At 43.1% G+C, this 13,873-nt stretch overlaps 1 protein-coding gene and 1 non-coding gene across 4 annotated transcripts in view; both read left to right on the top strand.

The window, feature by feature from the left end:
- The first annotated feature begins 1,368 nt into the window (after positions 1-1,368).
- Positions 1,369-13,873, top strand: part of mbtd1 (mbt domain containing 1) — a 47,991-nt gene continuing 35,486 nt past the window's right edge. For 2 of the 3 annotated variants that reach the window (XM_041216940.1, XM_041216942.1), the window contains exons 1-3: positions 1,369-1,476; positions 10,547-10,748; positions 12,980-13,113. In XM_041216940.1, the coding sequence (XP_041072874.1) occupies positions 1,456-1,476; positions 10,547-10,748; positions 12,980-13,113 (357 nt within the window). In that variant the 5' untranslated portion in view covers positions 1,369-1,455. Of the gene's footprint in view, positions 1,477-9,413; positions 9,434-10,546; positions 10,749-12,979; positions 13,114-13,873 lie in introns of those variants that run through there. The other variant, XM_041216941.1, reaches the window with a different exon arrangement.
- LOC121293991 lies at positions 6,677-6,805 on the top strand. The gene has a single exon (XR_005946672.1). It is a non-coding gene; the product is annotated as a U4atac minor spliceosomal RNA (small nuclear RNA).

Here is a 13,873-nt window from a genome sequence, read left to right as displayed (position 1 = left end):
TCACGTAAGTGACCGCTCTTACTGTATGATTTAAGGCAGGAAGTGTTGTTAGGTTCTTTCCCTGCTTAACTCTGTGCTGATCCTCTCCACATTTAATGTGCACCCACTTACTTTCCAGTGGCCAATGTCACTGGATACTAATCAGGAACATCGACCCTGCCTGATTATCATCTCCCAAGCCCATTGTAAAATGCATTCTACTAACCTGACTGAGATAAGCAAAATCATCCTGGACTCTGAATCAAATCTAAGATTTTCTGGTGAGTTATACAGTGAATTTACAAAGTTAACTGTCGGGGAGGGGGGGGGGGGGGCACACAGAATCAACCCTTTGTGATGATGATAAATAAATCTAGTTGCATTAATGTAATCCATCAATGCAATAAACATGTTAGGTCTCTGCATTTCCTATCAAGCTCAATCATTATGAATTCCAATGTGCACATTATAATGGAAATTACATATAGACATTTCTTTGCTGTTGAGTTCTCTGCCTGAAGGCAGGTTCCACCCAAGGCACCATGACCTCCACCATGGGTAGGGCTAGGAGGCAGACCCAAATCCATCCCAGCTGGAATAGTGATCAAACTCGGTGCTATTAGCACCAATCTTATCCAAGCTGGCTGTCAAGCCAGTTGAGGCTCCCAAGGAGTCGGAGTTATGTGGCAACATGTACGTTTGCATGTGTATAGAAGCCTGGAGCTATGGACAGTGGTGGCAGCGACTCCAATGTTTTTTTCCATCACATGGCTGACCATAAATCTTTCCCACTGTTACTGACTGCCATTGGCATATGTTGGAAGGATTTACAAGTTGTCAGTCAATGTGTCTGGCTGCGTTACAAATGCACCTTCCTTGACCATCAAGTCCTGGAGTGGGACATGAACCCAGAGCTTCTGCTCAGAGGCAGAACATCACCACAAGACCTCTATATAGACATTTATCACATGGTAACTGCACCCCACTATCAGTGATGGTGCTGTATCTCCAAGCTCTCTGAACTCCATACTTCATACAACTCAGATTGCTGTAAGACTAAGAAACTATAAGTATAATAACATGATAAGAATAGATAGAGAAGTTCCCACTTGCGGGTGCAAAAATTAGGTTCATGAATATATAAGAAATATAAGAGCCAGAAAGTGGGATGGGCCGAATGGCCCTCTTCCCTTCTCTAAATCCTAGGATTCACGTCTACTCTGGCTGAAAGTGAGAGTGCTGGCTGCGCATGCGTGTGACCCCCCCCCCCCCCACCCATTTAAAGCCCCTGGATCACATGACCCGGAGCGGAGGGGGGGGGCGTGGCCTGGATGCGCGCAGGCGCACTCAGCAGGCCGATATGCTAATTTTGTTGATATTCCGCAGCGGAGTTTTGAAAAAAAACCGGAGAGAGCGCGAGCGGGCGGCGGGGAGCCGGAGCCGGGGCCGGGGCCGGGGGTAGGCGAGCGGGGCCTGATGGAAAACACTCGCGACCTGGTGAGTGCGGTGCGGGTATGGGCGCCTCGGGGCCTGAGTGCGGGGGTGGGGGAGGGCCGAGGCTTCTTTGTTGTGATGGTTGCCCAGGCCTCAGGCTTTCCAGGCATTCAAGTGAGTGCGGAGGGTGAGGCCCAGGCTGGGGGCCGCGGCCTGAATCTTCCCCACCCCCCGACTCCCTCTCTCCAGCAGGGGAGGCGACCCCTGGTTGTGTTGCGGCTTCGGGTTCCTCTCTCTCTCTCTCTCTCTCTTCACCTCCCCCCCCCCCCCCCCCCCCCCCGCGCGGCCTAGGCCCAGATTAACCCTGGGCGCTGCGCCGCCTCTCTAGCAACGGGGAGGCCGGCTACCAACTCCGGGGAGGGGGGTCAGCGGCCGCTCCGGACCCCACCCCCCCCCCTCCCCAACTTCTCCCCTTGGCTACCCCCCTCCCCCTCCCCCTCCCCCTCCCCACAGCCTCTGCCCCTCTCCCTTTGTTCCCTTGTCTGTTATGTTATTTCAGCTGCTCCAGGTCATTCAGACACTCATATTCAAAGGGACAAAAGGGAATTGGAGGAGAGAAGATTCAGGGAAGAATTGATACAAGTGTTGGAAATGAGATATGATTTTCATGGAGTAAATAAGAGAGAACTTTCCACCGGCAGGAGGAAGCAGACTTTAGCTGATTGGCAAAGGAACAGTCGGGGAATGATGATAGCACCGAAAGAGCACTCAGCCTATCGTGCCTGTGCTGGCTCTCTGGAGGAGCAACTTAATTAGTCCCACTTACTTACCTTTACCCCCCCTTAGCCCTGCATATTTTTCGCTTCAGATAATTGTCCAATACTCTTTTGAAAGCCTATGTTGACTTTTGCTCCACCATACCCTCAGACGATGCATTCAGTTCCTAACCCATTTGCTGCGTAAGAGGTAGATTTAATTGTAACTTTCAAAAGAAAATTGAATAAATATTTGAAGGGGAAACATTTGCAGGGGTATTGGAAAGAGTAAGAGTGGCATTAATTAGCCCTTTCAAAGTGCTGGCACAGACATGATAGCTGAATGACCTCCTGTACTGCATAATTCTATGAACATATTTACATTTTTTAAGCCTTCCTGCCACATTGTTTGATCCATTCTAAATCCCTTTGTTTACACTTGTTGTAAAAGCTGCATATGTAAACTTGTCATGCTTGTAATTACACCCTGAGGGCATGAAAGGTGCTATATAAATGCAAGGGGGAATTTCCTTATATCAGTTCCATTAGAAGTTTGAGCCTATTCCTACACTGCAGCAGTGACAACATGTCAAAGGTACATTGATGTGTCAGCTGTGGGCAGCACTGTTGCCTCTGAGGATGATATTGAATCTTAATTCCTGTGTAAAACACACTTGCAGCTGACCAGTATAAAATTAAAACTGTAATGTCAGAAGCAGTCGGGTAGCCAGTATCTGAAAAGGGAGAAAACAGGTTAATGTTTCAGTTGAATGGAGGAGCAGGCTCGAGAGGTTGAATGACATACTCTGCTCCTGTGTTCCCGTATAGATTTCTGTTAGAGATGAAATTTCCGACAAATGTTTGGTCTATTTTCAAATGTGGTTTAAAAATTGTTTATAATTTGGTGTTACCTGAATTTTGGGATAAGTTCTGGGGAACGCTATTGACCAGAAGCTAAACTAGTTCAACCATAGCAACAACATTGCTGCAGGGTCAGGGCAGATGTGAGCGACTCACTTCCTAGATCCTCAGAGCCTCTCCATTATGTGCAAGGCTCTGGTCAGGAATACTCACCCCTCGCCTGGAAGCTCTACTACACCATTCGGGACAGAGCAGTTTGCTTGATTGGTGTCCTAAACAGTGGACTGAATGTCCAACATGTCGAGCACAGGTGCAGGGTGGCTACAGTTTGGATTCCACAGAATTTACAGCACAGACTACAGGCCACTATTCCCACTTATCTACAGGATGCACTGCAGTGAGATTAATAGTGCACACCCCAGCTTGTGAGCTCAAACATTAACAAGGAAAAAAGCAGCAAAATCATGGGAATGCTATCATTTCTAACTCACGCACCATCCTGACTTGGGACATATCAGGCCATTCCTTATTTGTCCCTGAGATTAAGATCCTGGAATTGTTGTGGGAGCAGCAACAGTACAAGGATTGAACACACAAGGCTAACTACTACTTTAGGGATGTGCAATACGTATAGTTTTGTCAGTGTTCTTCCCATCCATAGAACAGTTAAAAGCATTTGGAAGTGAGATGGTTAGGTAGAGCTCCTTCCCTCCCTTCTGAAAATACGGCCTTTTAATAACTCAAGTTTCATGTAGGTTTACCTTACACTGCTTATGAAAGCTTAATGGTGCCCTGCACTATGGGCACTAGTCCTTCTTGTTTTTCTCAATTTAAAAAGAAACTATAGTTATATCGTATCGCTGAGCTATAGGATGCACTTTGGCAGTGCTATCGGTGTGTATCTTTATATCACCTCTACCATGTGATCTGGCCTTTCCCTCAGGAAAGCTGTTGAAGAATAATAAATGTAAATGCTGGAAACACTCAACAGGTTAGGCAGTGCCTGTGGCGAGAGAGAGTGTTAACGTTTTGAGTCGATGACCTTTGTCGTCTAAACTTCTGAGCACTCAATTTACCCTCCTGCTCCCTTGTTAGCTGACACTGTAAACAGTTCTCTCTCTTCAGATGTTGTCCCTCCTTCCTTTAAATCTGTCGTCATCACCCCTCTCAAAAAATCCAACCCTTGACTCCACCTGTCCTTGCAAACAGACGTCCCATCTCCAATCTCTCTTTCCTCTCAAGTCTTTAAACATATTGTCGCTTCCAAATCCACACCCATCTTTCCCGGATGCCATGCTTGAATCCCTACAATTGGGTTTCTGCCCCTACCACTGTACCAAAACGACTCTTCTCAAAGTCACAAATGACATCTTATGTGATTTGACAAAGGTAAAATTTCCCCCATCCTTCTTGATCTGTCTGCAGGTTGACCACACCATCCTCCTCCAATGCCTTTCCACTGTCGTCTAGCTTGGCGGGACTGCCCTCACCTGGTTCAATTCTTCTCTATCAAATCATAGCCAGAGAATCACTTGCAGGAGCAGGAACTGAAGCCATTGTAACATTACTTCTGTTGACATCCAAGAGTCTATCCATGGGCCCCCTCCTGTTTTCATCTACATGCTGCCCCACGCGACATCAACAAAAGCATAATGTTGGTTTGCACATGTACACTGATGACACCCAGCTCTATTTCAGGCTTCTTATTCAACACCCCATACTGGGTGAGAAGAAATTTCCTCTAAATAAATATCAAGAAGACTGAAACCATTGTATTCAGTCCCTGCTGTAAGCTCTGTTTGTTAGCAACTGACTCCAACCCTCTGGCAGCTTTGAGATTCAATCAGACTCTTTGCAACTTTGGTGTTGTATTTGAGTCTGAGATGAGCTTCCAAGCACATTTGCGCCATCATTGAGACTGATTATTCTCATCTCCATAACATTGTCCATCTTTGCCCACCTCGGCTCATCTGCTGCTGAAACCCTCACTCATGCCTTTGTTTCCTATAGACTTGTATATTCCAATGGACTTTTGGTTGGTCTTCCACATTGTACCCTCTGTAAAGTTAAGATCATCCAAAACTTTGCTGTCCCGCTCCCCTACCACCTTTGCTCACTGACCTACATTGGTTCCTGGTCAAGCAGCGTCTTGATTTTAAAATTTTGATCATTGTTTTTAAATCCCCCATGGCCCTGCTCCTCCTCATCTCTCATCCCCTCCAGCCCCACAGCCTTTTGAGATTTCTGTCCTTACTTAATTTGGGATTCTTGAGCATTCCCAATTTTAATCACTGCACCATTGGCACATGTGCTTTTGTTTGTCTTGGCTCTAAACTCTGGAATTTCTTCCATTTATACCTCACTTTCCCTCTTTGACACCCTTCAAAGCCTAACTCTTTGACCAAGTGTTTGGTCATCTGACCTAATATTTCCTTATGTGGCTCAGTGTCATTCTTTGTTTTATAATGCTTGGGATAATTTATTATGACCAAGCACCATAAAAGTATAAGTTGGTGTCAGACCTGCTGAAGCTGTTGAGGGCTGCAGTTGTGCCCTTTAGTGAATTTGCTGCAGATCAGCATTTGTGGAATCTTAGGATCAGGTGTATTGCCATTATGGTCACTGAGAGAATCGTGACCTCATTCCATCTTCACACATTATTCTGTGTCTTATGTAGTTCTTCAAAATATCAGAGCTGGTAATAGATGGCCCTGATAAAAGGGGAAGAAATGAAATCACCCACAATCTAACACCATTTAAAAAAAAACTTGTCTTTTTTGTATAAGTCGAATAATTGGTGTAAATGTGTTGGAAGCAGTTCAGAGAAGGTTTACTAGACTAATACCTGGAATAGGCAGGTTGTCCTATGAAGAAAGGTTGGACAAACTGGAATTTAGAAGAGTGAGGTGACTTAATTGAAACCTTTAAGACCCTGAGAGAACTTGACAGGGTGGATGTGGAGACGATGTTTCCTCTTGTGGGGGAATCTATTACTAGGGGTTGCCAATTTAACACTGAGATGAGAAATTTTTTATGAGGGTTGTGAGTCTTTGGAAATCGCTCCCTGAAAAGGTGGTGGAAGGAGAGCCTTTGAATATTTTTAAGGCAGAGGTGGATAGATTTTTGGTAAGCAAGGGGGTGATAGGTTATTGGGGGTAGGTGGAATGCTGATTTCGGGTTACTATCAGATCAGCCACGATCTTATTAAATGGTGGAGCAGGCTTGAGGGGCTGGCTGAATGGCCTTCTGATCCTTGTTTGTTTGTTTGTATGATTTGTCGTTTTCCACTATGAATTTAGAGTTGGTTAAATATTAAAATAAATGTTCATGATCAAGGCAGACCAGTTGTAATGGAGTTGTATCATCTATTGTATCTTTGCATCTTCTGATTAACAGCTTGTTGGTCAAGTGACTTCTGAAAGTAATTTTATCAGCACATGCTGTGTCACTTGAATTGTAATTATCCTCTTAAATTGTAAATTCTTACTGCATGTACACATCCTTAGAGCTTGGCCTAAATAGCCAAGTGGTTATGGTACTGGGTTTGTAACCCCAAGATCAAGAGTTCGAATCTCACAATGGCAAACTATGAAACAATGTAATTTCATCTGAAACACATGGAAACGGTTTTGTACTCGAAAGAGTTACACATCCTTATCTTGGGGTTGCGTGGCTGTTCAATGAACGTGTGATGAGAACAGCACTGCTAACACCATTACAACACTTGCGCATCACCTAGGCATCTTTGTTTAGGCTATGGTGCAATTTTTGGAACCTTTGCTTGGCCTAAATAGCCAAGTGGTTATGGTACTGGGTTTGTAACCCCGAGATCAAGAGTTCAAATCTCATAATGGCAAACTATGAAACAATGTAACTTCATCTGAAACAGATGGAAACACTCGAAAGAGTTACACAGTGCACAGGAGCTTGGTTTAAATAGCCAAGTGGTTATGGTATTGGGTTTGTAACCCCAAGATCAAGAGTTCAAATCTCACAATGGCAAACTATGAAACAATGTAACTTCATCTGAATAGGAACAGATGGAAACGTGTTTGTACTCAAAAGAGTTACACAGTGCACAGGCTCTAGAGAGGGAGTGAGTGTCTTACTGAGCATTTAGTGGATAGCCTGGTTCTTGGCAGCAGTTGTATTGATATTGTTCAGTTGCTTTTGTGCTGTGGAGCAGAGTATTCCTCTTTGTAAATTTGTTGCACTGTTTAGCGCTAACCACTTAACTTTTCTTTATGTTCAGTAATGAAGGGTTTGGGTTTTCTAGCTGAAGTCTTTGTAATTAATTCTAGGCCTGAATGAAAGCACATTTTCTTGATTAAATGCTCACTAACTTTACTTGCTAATGACTCTGAAGTTTTTGATGCCTGTTTGAAGTTTGATGTGCTGATACTTTTGGGGGAAACAAATGCTTTGTCGTGTCTATCCCACAGTGCACCTACTGGCAGGGCAGGTATTTTGCTCTTGTGCCTCTGCAGGTGCCTGGCAGTTGGGAGGTAAACAAAACAGCTGAAATAACTTGAGGTTCCCCTCTCTCTGCAGAAATGTGTGGCTTTCACTGCTGTCAGTCTTTTCATCCATCTTCCCTAAAGCTTCAGTGTGTTCAGGTACCTGTGTCGACTCTGGAATTGGCTTCAAGCTGTTTTTGTGCCCTCGGCCTTGGAATCATTTTGAGGTGTGAAAGCAAGTGCAGTGAATGGTCAGCTCAGCTAAAAGCTTTCTTTTTCTGAATGAGGTGGATTTGAGCTCCCTTCTCGCTTGGCTCAAAAGCTGCCGAATCAATCATTTGTGTTGCAAACCTGCCTGACAGCACTGTGTGCAGCTTGTTCATATAAATTCAGAAATGCTCAGTTTGAGAGAGCAGGAGAAAATACAGAATGAAGAAAGGTAACAGAGCTCACACTGTAATGTTTTAACACAAGCGGTCCAACTGCATCAACTTTCCAAACATCAGTTTCCAATGTCTTATCTGATGGATCATTTCAAACAATTTTCACCATCTCAGTTCATAACCTATTGTTTCTATCAGCCTGATTAACCTTAGGGTAGTGTTCCAGGTTCACGTTATCTGTGCTGTCTGATGCTTTACATACTTCAAAGCCCCCTTAACCTATCCTTCCTAGACAGTAAACCCCAACCGTATTCTTTCCCCACAGCCCACCTCATTTATTATGAGGATCATTCTTGTTGCTCTTAATGCTGTATGCAGTGGGCATCTTGGGTAAAATTTGAAGGTGGATAAGAAATTGACTGAAGGAGAAGAATCAGCAGCAGGTATTAATAGCAGGAATAATGTGGGCCAGGCCGATGCGTGAGTGGTGCGATTTTGAAATCTACTGGGACTCCGGCTTCTGAATTGGATTCAAAAGCACAGATTTGCAGATGATGCCAGATGAAGGTAGTCTGGTAGCTTTTTATATGAAGCCTTAATTTGTTCTTGTATGTAGGCATGCTCCATTTATTGACCATTGATGGATACCCTGAGGTACTGTGGGATTGAGATATAAGTTAGGGTGACCAGGCTCCTTGTCCTGAAACACAGGTGGCTTTTTATAAGGAGCAGCTTTAATGCTTATTCTGCTTTCCTTAGTGCAAGTCTACAAATGACCAGATTATTGCAAATTGTGCTATGGTGGCACCTGAATTCTCAATCTCTGAGTTGTTAGTCCAGTGTCATAACCAGACTATCTCACCACTTTATTTGGATTTAGTCTGTTTAATTGTGTATGCAGGTTGATTGTATTTGTATTGCGATGGGCAGTAGATACTTGGCTGTTTTGTTATTTGGAAACTGCTATATTAGGCTTTGAGCAGATCTTGTGGGAACTAAGTAAGCACACTGAGACATTGCAGCCCAGTGTAATATTTGGGATTTGTTTTCTTGAGCAGGTCCAAAGGCTGTGACTTTTGAAGCCCTTGACTCGCTTTGGCTCAGGCATAGGGCGGCTTGATATTGAGCCATAAAACCAATGAGGTACCAAGTTCATGCTGCGTTAGCTGAACTTGGGTGTAGCTGCTACCAATTTGATCCAGGATGTAATTGCGGTCCAGCTGCAAGCATGCATATTTGAATTTCAAGAGGGTGCAGCTCCTTTGTGATTGAGTAGCCTGCGGGGTTTTGCTGTATTTTTCTCATGAAGCACGGGCACTTGGTTGATATTTGAGATGGTGAAATGACACTCACTCCAGCAGAAGTTCAGATTCTTTTCCGGAAACAAAGTGAAACTTCTCTGTTCAGGGCCCTGCATCTAATTCAGGTTGCCAATACACAGATAACTGCTCACCCATGAAGCTGCAGAGAAGAACCTCAAGGACTGGTTGATGGAATCATGAAGTTAAACTAGAAAAACTTGGATTCCTTTGCCTTAAAAGCTATTTGAAGTGATCTGATGGAGGTAGATAAGGACAATTTTAAATTGAACTTCAACTGGATGACAAGAGGGCATAGTTACAAATTGGTAAAAGACAAGTGCTTCTTCAGACCATTAGTGATTTAATATCTGAATACTCTTTGGGTAGGCTAGGGAAGGAGATGCTCTTTAAAAGTTGGATGCTGTGATGGGGGTGACTGGAGCTTTCCCTGACAGGCTGAGCTTGATGCACTGATTGTACTGTGAGATTTTGTTTAAAGCTAAGGTCGAAAATATGCACTTCAGTTTCTCATAACTGCTGGGTGGCTTTTAAAATGTGAATTAAAAGTGCTCTGAGTACTCTTAATGTGAGCTCCTAATGTAATTCCTGCTCAGGAATGAAACACTTGCTGGGAAGCTCTTGTCATCAGCAAATCCCCACAGATTCTGTCTTTTACCAAGTCATGATTGTCTTGGAAATTGCACTGTCTCAGTGCCTGGTAGTACTGTTGGGTTGCATAATAAACAGGTTTGTGTACACTTTTTGAGAAGCACCTGAGCAGTGAATCCCATTTAGGAACAAAATGGACAAAATTTATGGATTGTGATCTCACTACTTTGCGGAGCAATGAACTATGAAATGTTAGTGGTGATTATACATTTTTAAACTGGGTCTATGTGTATAGGTAATGTTTCATCAGCTGTGCTTCTTGTTAGACTGTTTTCCTAGAGTTTTGTATGAATAATACTTGGGGAATCCATGTTAAGAAGTGCACTTGTTATGGTGACTTGCTGTTCCTTTACTATAGTTAAAAAAAGAGGTAGGTACTCTTCAATCTGATAGATTCACTACCTTCTGCAGCCCTCATTCGCATCAAGGGGCGAGGTACGTGCTGATACCAGCTGAGCTGCCACCATCCTACTGTGCACTACTCGGGATGTGCTGATGGAGAGAGGGGAAAATGGAACGTTGTAATACTCGAGGTGCACTCAGCAGCTTCCATGTAGTTGGTTTACGTGAGATTAACAGGAGTTGGGAGCAAGTCATTCAGTCTTAAATATGCATACCTAAGCACGGAGTGCAAAAACCATTCTTGCTTTTAGAGTATGTGATGCCTACTCTGGTGCACATTAAAATGTTTTGTAATTTGTTTGCAGACTGAGCACTCCCCGCGGTCAGAGAGGAAGAGGAGGGACTCATTTGGAATGTTTGACGGCTATGACAGCTGCAGTGAGGATAGCAGCAGCAGCTCGAGCTCTGATGAGAGCGAAGAGGAAGTTACCTCAATACCAGCCAGCCTCCCACTTATCAAAACCAATGGACAAGTCTACACATATCCAGATGGCAAATCTGGAATGGGTCAGTCTTGTGTTTACAGTTAGTCTTTCTCATAACCTATTGCAAGATGTACCATAAAGTGTATTGGACTTTATAGAATATGATTGGGCCTAGCTGCTTCCATTCACCCGATTATATGGGATGCTTAGTCTAAACACAGAGTAGTCCCCAGTTTTCCAGCTTTGAGCTTTCTGCTTATTACATATAATCAGGTTTCCAAGTACCACCCAAAGTTACTGATCGATGTCAGTAGGTCATTTCCTTTGTGTGAAATCTATGATGTGTGTCTTGTCTAGTCAGAATGAATGAATGAATTAGGCAAGATTTGCAAGCTGCCTTTTTAAAAAAAAATTCAGTATTCAACATTCCTCGAGAACATTAAATCTCTGGGCAATTCAGCTGTTTGATCAGCATGCCCTAGTGGTCTCTCACAACTAACTCTGTAAAAATAAAAGCAGACAAGCCCAAAGTTTTGAGAGTGTCCCCATTGGCCCTCTTGGAATCCCATGGGTACAAAGTCTTGAATGAGGAGACTTGAACTCTGTTCCTCAAGGTGAAAGTAAAGTTTCTAACCCATTGTCCTTTCACCAACATATGAATGAGCTTGTTTATTAATGAGCATTGAGGGCTGATTTCATGGGGATCAGACTTTGTGGGGATGAGGTGTGGTGCTGGTGCGGCTGGCTGAGAGAACTATGTTTCCATCAGGGGAAAAGCAGAGCAGCATTGCTGAGTTGATGACTTCAGTATTTTTCACCTGAATTCAAAACCAATCTCATGAATAGAGTGAAAATCACTTCCAACTGGCTACAAGGATCCAAGCTGAAATTGCTTTCCTGTTGTCTCAACCGATTGCTTCTTGGATGCAGGTCCACAGCACGTAACTCTTGACATTACTTGCTTTCCTTGCTTAGAGGCCATAGGCGGGTTAATTGGCAAAAATGGTTGGCACAGTGGAGGTTGATGATTGAAAAACATTGGTTGGTTTTGAAGGGGTTTTATGCTGTGTCCTATCTGTGTTTGAGCTGTGTCTAGGCTACTGATGCCAAATTCCTGAGGATATTTGGAGCCATTACCAATTGGGAAAAAAAGATTGTATTTGATTCCAGAACATTGATGCACCTTATTTTGTTTACATTAATTTATTAAATCTCTAAAGGCCAGTCATTTGAAGGCTGATAAATATTTTGAGGCGAAATTCAACATTTGCTCTATTGTCACTGTTCTTGTGCAGTATTCAATGGGATTGGATCCTGTAATCAGGCAACTAAATGTGATTATACAGCTGGTAACTTTTTCTGCAGGCTTGTGCTAGTGTACAGGCCCAGGAATACAGACCCCCATCCCCAAACCACAACTTTCTGTACACAGTAAAGGCTACCTTACTCGACAGTACTTTGATCAGCTGTTGCTGTATATGCGACTCAGGATTTTACTGTAAAAAGAAAAGTTAAACTTGATGTGAATTTTTAAATCTCTCATTATAGCATAATAAATAAGAGTTAGAAATGCCAAGGTTTAATTTTAAAATAAACACTGCGCTCCTTTTTGTTTTTGTAGGGAGGGAGGAAATAATTTACTTTGTGCTTATCAAGGCAAGAGAATGGGGTCCTTCTAACTGTGCACCTAATTGTATGAGCAGTTGCTGTTACAGTGGTTTAGTGCCTTGGCAATGCTCCTAGGTCCAATATATGGGCCTTGTGTAGTAAGGTATTGGTGCTACCAATTTTCCAAGGCTAGCAGCCAGAAGGTCTTGATCTTTAGCAGCTACCTGGCCTAGAAAATATACAAGACCACAAATCGAGATCTAGCACTAAACCAATATAAAAGCACCCTCAGGTTCCCATTTCCAGCTTGGGAAGTACAGCCAGTTGTGAAGTAATGTTTTTTTCCATTCTTATGGCTTATCTGAGTAAGATTGCTCTGTTGGGAGATCTCTGCTGTAAACATATGGCCACTTGTAGCTGGACTGAGTCTGCTCCAACTCGCTTACTGTAAGGCCTTTTGCAACCAGCACTTGAGAAGGTTGTTCCTCAGTCAGGCTGGGATGGATTCGAACTTGGGTCCCTGAGTGAAAAGGGAAATTGTCTAATGCAGATTGAAGCTCAGTCCAATTTGTTTGTGATTTGTAAAAACATGATCTATAATATATGCTCCATTTAAGTGATGAAGCAGTGACAGAATGATTGCATGTCGTAGAATTTCTTGTCATTGTTTCTCATTGTTCCCTGGTTCTGTACTGTTTTCATTAGCCACCTGTGAGATGTGTGGGATGGTCGGAGTGAGAGATGCTTTTTATTCCAAGACCAAGCGATTCTGCAGTGTTTCCTGCTCCAGAAGCTACTCATCCAACTCGAAAAAAGCCAGCATTTTAGCCAGACTTCAGGTACTGTTCCAATCTCCTAGATAAAATCAGCATTGATGCATTTTCTGCCTCCTTGCCCCCACCTGCCACCACAAATCTTTTTCCCTCCTAGCTTTCCCTTGGTTGCAGTGATATGGAAGTTCTTCCTCGAACAGCTCTCCATGTGAGTGAGAGCCATACTTCTGGCTATGCAGAAATATGTAGAAAATAGAGCCTGTTTCTGAGTTTGGATGAGCCTCAATTGGCTCCCAGGTTGGCCTGAAATATTCTGACACTCTCCTTATCCTTTTAAGTGGCATTAAGGCAATTCAATAATTGGTTTAACTTTCCAGTGGTATTCATAAACTGTTATAATTGCAGTTTTTGTCACTAAAGCTGCATACTAATTATAATTTAAAATGGAACGCAACTATTCTCCTCTCCTTCTAAAAGCACTATTTTATTTGTGCTTCAATTATGGTGTGGAGCTTCTAATAGTTATTGCTTACAATTGATGCTTTTGACAGAGATTTACTGGACTGTCTTCTGTGCATTGCTTTGAACCATATCTTTCCAGATGTGGATCTGATTACACAGTGGTACAGATAATAGACGCAACAGCATTTTAGTAATTTTCAGGGATTTTCCACTAGATGAGTGTTTTAATATCTTTTACAGCAGAGTTCCTCCTCAGTTCTCCCCACTCAAATTCTCTGGTTGAAAGCCACACTAAAGAGATATGTAAACCACAAGTGATAACGCAGTTTGAGTGTGCATGCACATTAATCAATTGGCTTTCTTC

This window comes from Carcharodon carcharias, chromosome 22 (genome assembly GCF_017639515.1).
Source record: "Carcharodon carcharias isolate sCarCar2 chromosome 22, sCarCar2.pri, whole genome shotgun sequence".
Classification (NCBI taxonomy): Eukaryota; Metazoa; Chordata; class Chondrichthyes; order Lamniformes; family Lamnidae; genus Carcharodon; species Carcharodon carcharias.
This window is presented reverse-complemented; position numbering and strand designations above follow the sequence as displayed.